Consider the following 13,183-nt stretch of genomic DNA (forward strand, 5'->3'; position numbering starts at 1 on the left):
CCGTCTCCGCTGACAATTGTGAAGTACATCTCAGCGTTCTTCCCAACGTCTCTGTCGGTGGCCTTGATTCGCCCGACTGGAGCGCCGGACCTGGAGGATTCGGGAACTCTGAACTGGTAAATGCCTAGGAAGAAGAGAGGAGGGAAGTTGTTAGACGGGTCCGACTCAGGATGAGGGGCAGGATGTGGTGCTACTGACGGCATCACAGTACTTGAAGATTTTGAAGAATACACAGCGACATCACGTGGTTAGATTTTAGACTGCAGCGTCTTTCACTCCCCCTCCCCCTCTTGAGCTTGCCAGTGAGCTACGGTGGCCTATGAACCCAAACCTGGACGCTTTATCCACCTTCTCTTTGGTGTATTAGAAGACGTGAGAGTTGAGCCTAATTACCAACACTCTGCTGTCAGGCAGCTGGATTGTCCACACCAGGCTTCCTTAGAAATATGGCAGTGCAAGATGGCAGCTAACTGGGAGCGCTGGGACCCTCATTGATCTATGGAGATGCTTATGTACATATCAGAACCAGTCTAAGGGTAAAGGAAACAAATAACTTATTATACTGATATACTGCACTATACTGATCATAAAATGAATCTATTTATGGGCAGTATGTTAATATTTTACCCAAAAAAATAATTCATAAATCAAGCCAAGTATTACGCACTGGACTTTTAAGACTGCATATCAACTCATACTACAAAGTTTAAAGTTGGTTTTTGGGTTGCAGTGCTGTCTTGAATATCACCAGATGGGGCAGAGTTCAGTGTCCAGACAACCAAGCAATCCCTGCTTCAGTTCTCTCAGTGGAGCTCACTGGCTGATGCAAACCAGGTGCCAGCGCTGCCGGACAGAATGGACCCAACTCAACAGCCCAAGTGGGTTTGTGTCCAGGAGCCTTTTTCCTTGAAAGCTGTAATGATTTAATTTTTTATTTTGAAATGTAATTTTTCACAGAGACCATCTTTGAAGCATCTTTGCCAAACTAACCGCAAATGCTCCTAAAAACTGAAAGTGTTGTCGTCATTTTAAAAAAAAGTAATAAAATATGATCTTATGGTGTCAATGAACCACTAACCACCTTGTTGTTTGTCCAGTTCTGCCTTTAAAATCAAATTGGAAGAGGTTGCCTCATGTAATCCCTGCAAATCTCTTTTGATTTTTCCCACTGGGCTTCTTCTCTGCTGAGGGGATTTACTGTGTTTCTTACTAAAGGCTGTTTGTTTGTTGTCTAATGTGGCCCTGGGAGATGTTTCCTGGGATTAGGAGCAGAAGTGCACACGGCATCACCACCTAGGAGTCGCTACGCGCGGGCAGACGGCTACTGATCAAGGCCGATCCTGGCCCGGTGCGAAACCCAGGCGAAGGAAAAGCAGCGGAGAAAACACGCTGTGAACGACGTTCCTCTTGAAAAAAAAGAGAGAGAAAGAGAGAAAGTGGGACATCATGAAAGCTCAACAGAGAGACAAGGCGTCCGCAGCGTGTCTTCATCCTGATCAGACGGGCTGGACAGGTAGACGGCAGGAGCAGAGAAGATGGTCCCTGCTCCTCTGCAGGAAATCTTTCTGCTGACTGAAGCCGGGGCGCTGCAACAATAAGCAGTCGGACTGCTGACTGCCAGCAAAGAGCATCTCTGCATCCTCTCAACCTCATGTGCGGTCTCCCTTTGTTCTCGGGGGGGGGGGGGGGGGGGAGTGGAAATGCTGCTTCTTTTTTTTTGTCATCACTTTCTTTCAGACGCGAGTGTCTGTTGCTGCGGCTGCTTTCACCTGTTGGGGGGGGGGGGAGGCGAGGTCACCTGACGCTGGGTTTCTCATCAAGAAGACACATGAAAGACGGATGAATACCTTTTTCAAAGTTCATCAATTAGAAGCCAGTTTTCATGTATTGAATGTATTATGTACTGCATCATTTCAGTGTACTTAACATCCAGCCAGGGAAATGTAGGGTATATACAAATACATAAAACAGCAACCACACCAGCAGTCAGCAGTCTGGACCCAGCTGCTTCTGCTTGATCCTGACTACCGTCTACACTGTAGATGCACGCTGAAGATATCAAGTGTATGAGCGAGAGATGTGGATTCATGTGGCAAAACTATATAAAAAAAAAAGTTGAATACCTCAACGTGTTGTGTATGTTTTCTATGCAGGGAGGCTCTCCTAGATCATCTCAAATAGAAAACTTGGGAGTTATTTCACACTTTTCTGTGAAATCCACATTCCAGATGTGTTTATTCATAGTGTTGATGCCTTGAGTGACAACCTGCAGTGTCAACAGTCACGACAATGGAAGAGACTCCATGAATTCAGAAGCATGTGGGGCAAACTGCTGTGGCCAGGTTGTCATTGTAAATGAGAGTTTGGTTCTCCATTGACCTCCATGCTTAAATAAAGGTTCAATTAACAAATAAATACATTTGTGACTGCTAAGCGTGTGACACCGTGTTCAAAGCTCGATGTACTTTAGAGGCCAGGCGGCCTTGGCTCGCCACGTCGCTGCACAATACAAACACACACTGAAAAACGCCGCCTCTGTGCGGCGGTGGCGGCGGCAGCTGCCGTCTCGGCACCTTTATCTGCCGGCAAAGTGGGAAGACAAACAAGCGGTGAAGCCCGCAGGAGCCCAGAGGTGAAGCAGAAAGAAGCCGATTTCATCTCCACTCAGACTCCTTTCTGGCTGCCTGCAGATTGTGCTGCCTCTTGGGTTAAACACTGAACACACTGATTGGAACCGCGGCGGCCGTGAAGTGACGTGGAATGACGTGAGCGCGCGTGTGTGTGTGTGTGTGTGTGTGTGCGCGTGCACGTGATCTTCCAAATACCATTTTCTTTCAGCCGTCACAGTGGAGACAGGATGTTGCATTGGGGTTACCATGCACAAATTGTCGTCACGTTGCTGGAGACACACAAGTGTGTGTGTGTGTGTGTGTGTGTGTGTGTGTGAAGTGAATTAAACAGACTGACGGTGCCACATGCAATCTGCTCAGCACATCCTGCTCGGCTCCCGCTGCTTCCTGCTGCAACCCAGCGCTGCGGCAGGAAGCAGCGGGTGAACGGGTGTTAACGGCGGGCGCAGCCGCCGGGGGGGGGGAGGGGAGGGGTGGAGACTGACACCAACACGGCCACTGTGATTAAACCAGGCAGAGACGTAGCGAGCGAGAGAAACAATTAGGAGATGAAGCGCGTGATAGATGCGGCAGCGGCGCGCTGGAGGAGCGTGCGATGAGGAGCGCGCTGGAGGAGGAAAAATTCCTCCTTCGTGTCAATTCCTGGGGATTAGGAGCCAGATTGAGCGACGTGATCGAGGGCGGCCGGGCAGCAATTTGCTGCCTGCTGCCGGTGCGAGGCTCCTGATGGGCAGCCAGCAGAGGCGCCTGATCAGCAGCTGCAGCAACACGTGTGCACCAGCTGCTCAGTTTAACCTTTCTGGACTCACAGAGCATGGGCATACATGCAACTACAGATTAAACTACCGCGCTGCTGATTCACTGTCGAAAGGACAAATCGACGACAAAGCGGCTACAACGTAGCGCTGCAACAACCGGTCAATGACGTCGACGACATAAATGTGTCTGATGTTGTCGCGTTATTGTCATTGTAAATTTCTGGATGATGAAATCGCACTCTGGCCGCTATATTTCTACCTGCAGTGCAGTACTGACTCAGTGCTGAGGGTGGCAGTGTCGCTCATTTTTTACATCCTGCAAAGAATAGAAGAAGAAGAAGAAGAAGAAGAAGAAGAACGGCTTCGTCTCCGGAAAGGCTCGAAAACTCCGACCCAGAGTTCCTCAAGTTTAGGAATATGTCATAGAAAATACCCAGCTAGCATTCCATGGTAGCACTGCGGCGATAAGCCAACACCTTAACCACCAACAGGAGGTGCTGTATCATCACACACACACACACACCGCAGAGAGGAGTTCACAAATCACCTCTCTTTTTAAACTACGACACAAGAACATAATTGTTTGACTCGCACATGGGAAAATCACGTGAGCAGCTGCTTCGCTAACGCTAGTTCACTGAGGGCAACGTTACCTTACTGCAGTGATGAGTGAATCACAGCTCCCGTCAATACTGCCGTCTCTATGCTTGGGGTGTTTAACATTGCACATGACCTTGAAATTGTATTTTGATGCATTTGTTTAGGAGTACAACGGTATAACACAGCTGTGAAGATTCCAGCAGGTGAGGTTAAACAAACGTCTAAAGTAGGAGGTCAAAATAAAGGTTACTGTGACTGATGGGAAATATAATGGATAGATTAGTCGACAACAAAAATAGTCGTTAGCTGCAGGTTGCCAAGCAGGAAGTGAAGCCATCCACTGCACACTGCTACGCAATTCAAAATACTGTGGGGACTTTCATTACATGACGAGTGTGTATAGAAGAAGATCAGGCTTTACAGCACTTAATGAGCTAAGCAGTGTGAAAAACAACAACAACACACTGTGTGTGTGTTGTTGTTGTTTTTGGGTGGCAATTTACCATCATGCTTGTAATAACGTGGCCTAAGTTGCCAGAAGTTGTTTTGTTTAGTCAAAGTTATTTACAGCAGCCTAGAAGCAAAGCAGCCAATACAACAGACTCACTGCAGTTTGCAGCAGATGGGCCAATCAAAGTTTCATACTTTTATCATAAGATCTTTCCTTCTTTTCTTCATAAAGCAATACTGGTGCTCCTCAGTACACTGTCGGAACCGAGACTTCTTTTTTTGGAAAGGAAAAACAACAACGAGTTAAAGAAAAGCAAACGCTAAATCACAATTAACTCTCAAGCACAAACTCATAAATCCTTCATATGATAATCAGTGTGAATGCACTTGATGCTTCCTCCCAGTGAGACACTAAACTACGGTCTGATAAAATGAGCTGCCTGGACTACTGGAAGAGACAACGACATGAATTCCAGACACTGTGAAAGTACACAAGATCCTCTGCACTGTCTTGAATACAAGCTGGAGAAAAATGGCCATTTCCTAGCAGACGTTCTCATTATAATTTCCAGAGATCAAATCCTAGGTCAGCGGGTCACATTTATTACTAGTTACCTTTTCAATGTGAGGACAAAACAAACTGTCACAGCTTTATGGAAGAGGATTGCGGCCACGAGAAAAGGAAAACAAGTTTTCATTTCCAGAGTAAAGTTCAAATTCGTGATTTAAATCACAGTTGGAATTTTGACATTTTGAGATTGCAGCTGAAATTTCATGATTAACGTGAACATTTTGAGAATAAAGTCAGAGCTGCGGGTCAAAACTTTGTGATTAAAGTCAAAATTTCAAGGTGAGAGTTGTTTGAAGATTAAAGTTGTGAACGTTCGGTGGTTTTCAATATTGTACATGCTTTCTGCATTGAACAAAACAGTGCAGTAATTCTAATAATACACATCCACCAAATAGGTGCAGGCTGAAGCCTTTGCTTAAAACAGTCCAGCCGAGCACCACCAAATTAAAACTCCAAATGGGAAACTTAAAAAAGAAATCTGCTTCCTGTGATGTGTTCTCTTCTCCTCGTGGGCCTCATCCTCTTTGGTGCAGGTTGGTGAGGCCGCCGACTGTCTCGCTAATTTTCTCTGCGTTGCCGTCTCAATGGGTTCTTCTAGAACCTCGCTACCTGACCCTCCCACATCTTCTCGCTACTCCGAGATCTCTCTTGACAACAGCATCCTGGGAGGAGACTCACACGACCTTGACTTGGGGGGAGGGGCTTTGTTTCATGCCAGGACGGCCACTTTTAAAAATGCAGACTAATTGCCACGCGGGCGGGCGAGGTTGTGGGGCTCGGGGGGGCAGCCTGCCTGGGCCCGATGCTGCCGCCGTCTCTGCTTTACTCTGGCATTTAAAACATTAAGCAGCGACTTCCTCTGCCGGAAACAGCCTTCTTGTACTCTGCATAATCCCAAAGGGCAGCTTTTCAGATACAGTACATCCACTGAAGACTCGCCGCCGGGCCTGGATAATGCCAGCCAACCTGACTCATCCCAAACAAAATGATCCAAATGCAGCTCGTGCTTTTCTGTTTGACATTTTTTAACCTGTTGTGTCGAAATGAGAGCCGATCATTGACGCAAGTACGCAAGTCAACAGCGGAGCCATTTCTAGCTCGCTGCTCTCTGACTGAGAGTGAATGGAGAGACCAGGACAGTGCATTGCAAATGTAAATCTAATTTCATAAAAAAAAAATATTGAATCACTTTTTTTTCCACCATTGTGCAGCATGTATGCAGTGCACATACTGTGTTTGCCCACCAAAATAAGTTGTAGGTGGCGCTATTTCAAATGCGTATGAGCCCAATGTCATGATTACTGCTGCAGGAGAGGCCCATAGAGGCCGAGGAGCTTTGTTGCAGTTTCTTCTCTACGTCTTTCTTTTCCATTTTATTCCTGCGCTCACTCTGGAAAATCTCATTTTCAAAATTTTTAAAAATCTCATCTAAATTGAAATTCTTAAATTCTGTTTGGTGTCTTCAGGTGGCGTTGTGGTAGATGATATGATACGTCTTTGTTTTTATCTCAGTCCATCACTGACTTGCATCCAAGCCAGCGAGCTTAATGTTTGGGTGTAGTGCATTCGTGTCAATGCAATGTGGCCTGTAGAAATGCTGGTGGTCTGTATTTTTTTTATTGATTATCATACTTTCTGCACTGTGCCTGCTGCAGGCGGGCTATTGTACAAAACATTCTAAATATACTAACCTGGAATATTTCAGAGTTTTCCTCCCCCATCACGTCTTTGCTCCACTCTGCTCTGCAAAGCACACATGATGCCTCCGTCCCTGAGCCCCCCCCCCCGCCTGCCTGCCTGCCTGCCTGCTTTATGATATATGGGATATATGCATTCATGGCTGTCGGTGAGGAAGGACTCCTCATGCATGAAGGAGGCACCGTGTCAGAAATACTCACGTCAGATAGTTTGAAGAATAAGTTGTTATTTGTTAGATATTTTTTCATTTGCATTTTAAACCAAAAACCTCTTTTTGTTTTGCGGTTGGAGCAGAAAAACTAATAAAATCTTTTGTTGAGTTTGTGGCGCTAAATGAACGGATGATTCACAAAGCTCACCACTGCTTGGTGAATCATCCAAAACCAACTCAGAAGTGTTATAATGCAATTAAGTGAGTATATGCTGGATATTTATGGGGACAGTTATGTATTTACATGGATATCTGCGTAGTATATGCATATATATTATGTAGTATGTTTTCTTTTATAATTATATGCTCACATAGATATTTATGAAGTGTATCCATGTTATATCAAAGTATCTATCTATCTATGTATCTATGTGGGTGTTTATATATAATGTATTTATATCTGTGTAGACTTCTTCCTCCTCCTTTTATTGGAACTATGTTGTGTTTTTGTTTTTTCTTTCTTTCTTTTGTATGAAGAAATAGTTACATATTTAAGTGTTTGAAATAAATGTATTCAGTATTGAGTATTCGATATATTGTTCAAATGCAGTAAATGCAGTATCATGCTTTGAACATGTGGAGGTTTTTCATTCGTTCTGAAGCGTTCTCAAACGGACCGAGCGGGTTTCATATTTCCCACCGTCTCTGCTTCAAACTCACTTGGTGAGTGTTATGAACAGGTGGGCGCTGCTCCTCATCCTTCAGCTTCACTCCTCTGCCTGGAGTAACACACTACTGCAGCAGCAGCAAAGAGTCTTTGGAGACACTTGGCCTTGCGGTACAAAGCCCACACGTTTACAGTGCCACCGCTCCTGCCCTTAAACATTCACTCGGTTGATTTAATTAAAAGTCTTTGGGGAGGAATTGCTGTTACACTGGGGCGACGGACCCCCCCCCCCCTCCCGCAGAGCCCCACGCAGCTGGTGCCGGCCCCCTGATTGGACCGGACTGAGAGCAGAGACATGCTGGGAGGTGGTGGACGTCCTGCCGCTCGGTGCTGCTGGTGTCCCAGACCTCATTAAATCTGCTGCGATGGCCATCGGTGGCGGGGGGGGTGGGGTGGGGGTGGGCTCTGCCTCCTCCTCCGCACACATCCTCTACTGATCCGTCATCAATTACGCGGACGGTCATTTAGAGCGGGCGCAAGTCGGCCCCTGATAACGGCAGCCAATTCATCCGTCAAGATTCCCAAGCGCAAACTTCACATCGCGGGAACAAAACAAACAAGTGGCGCTGAATCCCGGCGGACTGGTTCTTCCTGGCGCATCATCACACTGTGCGGTTTCCTTCTCTACTTCTTTCTAAAGACCTTCCCAAACTATGGCACAGGCGCAATCAAAACTATCTTGGCCTGGAAAGCAAACACCAAGTTCGACTTGGATCCTTCACTGCTGTCTCTTGGATTGACTTCCTCCTCCCCAAGCCACTGTACAATTTGGGTTTTGGTGCTGGCAGAACAGCGCTCCATATGGTGCCTTGACTGATGAATCTGTCTGTGAATTTCCTTTGGCTCCTTATTTCTCCGCATCACCAGTCAGTCAGTCAGTCAGTCAGTCAGTCAGTCAGTGGAAAAAAGAAAAACAACCACGGGCGACAACCTCAACCTGCAGGCTCTTTGTTACGGCCCCAGGTTGTGTCTCTGTTGCTGGTCAGTGCAGTGAGTGTGAGCAGAGTGTGAGCAGAGACCTTCTATGAGGAGCTCTCAGATGGTCTGGGATGGCAGAGAGACGCTGCTGCCTCCAACATCAACAGCAACTATTGGACAACTACTGGACCGACCGCGTCCATTCCAGCCGCGCCTTCTTCCCACAGAGCGCAGGTACGACCCAGCACGTCTCTGAGCAAGTCAGCTGGTGCATATGCATGAGGGAGCCCAGCAGCAGCAGCTGATACCATACATATTTGTAACTTTCAAGATTTTTCTTTTATATAGTTGGTTCAAAACCTGGCATGCCTCTGCACTATTCTGGATCTTGTTGAGCTGCTGTACATGCAAATTTCTCTTGGAGATTAATAAAGTATTCATCTATCTATCTATCTATCTATCTATCTATTTATCCATCCATCCATCCATCCAGTCTCATTTCCAGCATTACACAGGAAGACGGTCTGGTAAAGAGTGTTTCCCACAGGACTGTGTCATAAGTGGCAGGCTGATGATGGTACATTTCAAATCCATTTGAAATTGAGATTTGATGTGTGTGATATGTGAACCAGTGCTATATATTCCCTGTTTGAAGTGCTCATTGCATGGCTCTGTCTGCTCTTCCAGTGTGTTAGTGGAAAGCACTTGGAAATGCATTCTGTGTATCGAGGGTGCTATAGAAATAACATTTTACTTCCCATGAGGTCGATGCTTTCTGGACTCAAGACTTGTATATATATGATTTGCCTGGTGATTCGTTTAGACTGGTTTAGACTGGTTTAGACCGGTTTAGACCGGTTAACCTGGCCATTTAGTTTGCCGTCCCAACCAAGTAGCAACACTTTGATCTAAGAGAATTAAAGGTCCAGCGTGTCATGTTTTGAAGGAAGCCCAGTGGGTGTTCAGGGAAGCCCGCCTGACACCGTGCTTTGTATTGAGGTGACTGTCAGGTGGGCTTCCTTTAAGAATAAGAATGGTGGTGCTAGATGGCATCTAACTGGGAGAAAGACCTCAGTGCTCTATGGATGTTCAGCAACACGGTTATAAAAGTTTAACTCATTTATTTTCCCATTCATTTCCAAATCAACTGTTTATAAACGACATACTAATGAGTATTCATGTCAGAAACATGCTTAATAAATGATGCATTCCGTATTTATTAATGCTTAGCTAGTGCTCACTAGTGTGTACTTTTGTTTCTGGATATTCTTAGATATAAAACCAAATAGCTTTTATTGTACTGTGAATATTCACCTTTGTCAATGGATTTATGGCTGCTATGTTAAAATGTACCAATACATAAAACCATAAGTCACACTGGACCTTTCAGTGTTGCCTCCTGACTGCCTATCTTCACTGGTCACCGGGCGCAGGCCTCAGCCTGGGGCTGTGTGGGCTGCCTGCTCGTCATGCGCCACCGAGGACAGCACACTGCACAAGTTGCGCTGTCACGGATGGAGCCGGCAAACAGCTGTGCTCCCACGTGAGAGGAGCTGCCTTCTGTCTCCGTCCCATGTTGATGTCAAACAATGGTAAGACACGTCAAAGTGGTGCCAGTTCCTGAAAACACTGTGGAGCCTCACACTCAGTGATGCTCACATTTCCTCATGCACTGCCATGCCCTCATTTCACTCCCTCACTGGCTCAGTGGCAGCCGGTGGGTCAAACGTGGAGGACAAAAGCCGCGTTTGTTGGGACAATCAAGCGTTACATTCCACAGAGCAGATTTCCAGTGAGTGTTTTGTGTCTTCCGCGTTCTAGAAGACATGCTGAACTGATACGATGGTCCCGAGAAGTGTGCCAAACCTACATATGGCAAATAAAAACTGGTGATGGAAACAGCTCAACTTGGAAAAACCGGAAGATTTTTTTTTACAAGTCGTCTAAAGAGCAAAATAGAGCAACCGTTCTGGACAGCAAAGCTAATTCCCAGAAATTGTCATGGGATAAAACTTCTGAGCTTCACACCATTCAATGGAAACGCATGCAAATGGCAATTTTAGGTTGTGGAAATTTTTTTAGAAATATCGCTTGTATTTTTTGCAAAAAGCTGTCAGCTGATGATGGTGTGCAATCTAAATGCAGGAGCTCGTTGAGTCCTGAGGTGGTGTTTGATTTGTGGCAGCAAAGTGTTGCTATTTCGGCTGTGTGATTTCTATTCTCCCACTATTAAAGCTCCTTTGCAGCCAATTACGCCGCTGTTCCATCTGCAGCACGCAGCAGAAAGCGACTCAAGCAATCTCTGTTTTATCAAGCACAAGTGTTCCAATTGTAGGCGCTGAACTGTTTGTGCTGCCGAGGCAGCTATCTGTCTTTTTCAGCTTTTCAGCTTTTGAATTAACAACCGTGTGTGACTGCGAGCGCTTTATCGTTTACAGGCAGGCGGTCTCGCCCGGGCACTTTTATCTTACGCTGAGTGAAGCGCGGAGGGTTGTCGTTGACGTCGGTGAGGGTGATGTTGACCATGGTGGTTCCGGTGAGGCCGCCTCTCTGTCCGGCCATGTCTTTGGCCTCAATCACCACCTGGTAGTGCTCTCGCTGCTCGCGGTCCATGTCGCCCGGGCCCAGGGCCGTGCGGATCACACCTGAACAAAGACAAGACACAGGCCCTTTGTTGTCATGCTACGCTTCAGTGTCTGAATTTCTTCATTTTATAAGTGCTTTTCTTTTTTTTTTTTTTTCATTTCTTGCCGTTAAAAAGAAAACTTGACAGACTAACAGCTCAGGGAGCCTCGGGAAACTTTTCGTTTCCAATTAAAACAGGTTTCTGAAAGGCTGAGACTGAGAATTTCTCCACAGGTGTGATTTGTTTTGCTGTTTTTTTTTTGTTTTTTTTTGCTCTTGGGAACAAAACAAGGAACAATCACGCATATCTTTAACCATTTCATTCGGAAATAAAAAATACATTTAAAAACCAAAAGAAAACAGGGAACAAAACACTCCTCAGAATTCACTCTGAAAACTTGACCTTGAACACAGAGCCAGTAGAGGGAAGTGAGTGGAAGACAGCCGGCTGTCATCCTCCAATCAAGCTGCAGATTCTCTGCATGTGCAGCGCTCAGCACCAAGAGTCAATATTGGGAAAAAAATTAAGGCGTTGTTGCTTGGGCTGAGTAGATTCCATCTGTACTGGTCTGAACAACACTACTGTAGTTAGGACACACACTTTATTTTTCTAATTACTACGGAAGCGCATTGCTGCCATCCTAGAAAAAAAAAACAGGGCTCATAGTTTACGCTATAACGTGAAAATTATCAGGAAATAACGTGAAACTATCAGGTTACTTCCTGATCATTTTCATGTTATAACGTAAAACTGAGCCCCGTTTTTTTTTTTTTTTCTAGTGTGGCAGCGATGTACTTCAGTGGTAATTAGAGCAGATCCCGGGGTAAGTGCTTTATTGTATTTGTAGACAGATTATAGAGCTAGATTCAACTAGATTTCTAGAACCCCAAAAGTCCTTTGAACGGCTGTCCCATTGTGGCTTCCTTTGCAATCAACTCCACTTGATGCAAGCGCTATACATGTGAAAATCATCACAAATGAATGTGATAGTTTCACTTTAGGACGTGGATGAGCATTCCAAGTCCATAGAGTGGGGAAACTGAAACCGCTTGCTGCTGTTAAAACGTACTGGATCATTTCACAGACTTCATTCAATTTGAAAAGGGGAAAAAGTCAAGCAGTAACCTAATTGTTAATCCCTTTAATTTCCTTCTCTTCACAATACGTTGTATATATAGCGCAGCCATTTGGGATTAAAAGTGGGGCAGCAGTAATCTGACAGAGGCTCATTCCCGCCTGTTTGGTGGAAACAAACAGATAAGGGAGATGGGAAATTACTGGAGCGGCTCTCTAAACAGACGGCTCACTCTTCCCACTAGCAGAGGAGAGTGGAGAGGACTCGGATCTGATCTCAGCTCAGCTGCTCTTAACAGCGGCAGCACAGCAATCTGCAGTGAGCGACTGAGCCACAACCGTGTGTTTGCTTTCCAGGACTCACTCTTTCAGGTGTGTTAGATCAATTGGATGTTGCAACAGGAGAGCAACTGGACTTTTTAATCCACTTTATTTGCTTTCTGATGTTGCTCAAGGAATTTAATTTCCTTCAGCAGAAAATGTGATAAGAGGAATAAAGGGCGCTGATACCCAAACGTGCCTGTTGCAGCGGGCGGGAATTCAAATTTGAGGGAGCGACGCACGAAATCCAACTCCAGGCAATTGTGCTTCTATCCTATTTCCTCCTCTTTTTTTTAATGTCACCGGTTCATAGCGCTCATTTACTAGAATGTATTCGCTGTATATGTAATGTATTTAGATGTGGGCTGCCACTGTAAAATGGCCAGTGACAGCGGCGCAGCACATCTGCAGCTGCTCGGTGAGGAAACCGGTTCAACTGAAGACCAGTACGGACATAACACCTGTGTTGTGTCTCCAGTTGTTTTGTGATTGTGCGATGAAAGAGGTTAAACAGGCAATTAACCCGCTGAAAAGACTGATATCGCCCTCTAGTGTTGGGGAGGAGGACACCTTCCCGTCAATAATTCCCCGCTGAAAAGACTCATATCGCCCTCTAGTGTTGGGGAGGACACCTTCCCGTCAATAATTCCCCGCTGAAA

The 13,183-nt window shown here is 45.7% G+C and overlaps 1 protein-coding gene across 1 annotated transcript in view; it reads right to left on the reverse strand.

The window, feature by feature from the left end:
* cdh6 (cadherin 6) overlaps positions 1 to 13,183 on the reverse strand; it is a 77,636-nt gene that overhangs the window by 20,453 nt on the left and 44,000 nt on the right. The window contains exons 5-6 of the mRNA XM_076015532.1: positions 10,975 to 11,148; positions 1 to 124 (exon numbers count right to left, since the gene is read on the reverse strand). The exon at positions 1 to 124 is cut by the window's left edge and continues 64 nt beyond it. Coding sequence (XP_075871647.1) covers positions 1 to 124; positions 10,975 to 11,148 — 298 coding nt within the window. The remainder of the gene's footprint in view (positions 125 to 10,974; positions 11,149 to 13,183) is intronic.

Source organism: Nelusetta ayraudi, unplaced genomic scaffold, assembly GCF_046127955.1.
Source record: "Nelusetta ayraudi isolate G7.1 ecotype Tasmania unplaced genomic scaffold, CSIRO-AGI_Nayr_v1 ptg000190l, whole genome shotgun sequence".
Lineage (NCBI taxonomy): Eukaryota > Metazoa > Chordata > Actinopteri > Tetraodontiformes > Monacanthidae > Nelusetta > Nelusetta ayraudi.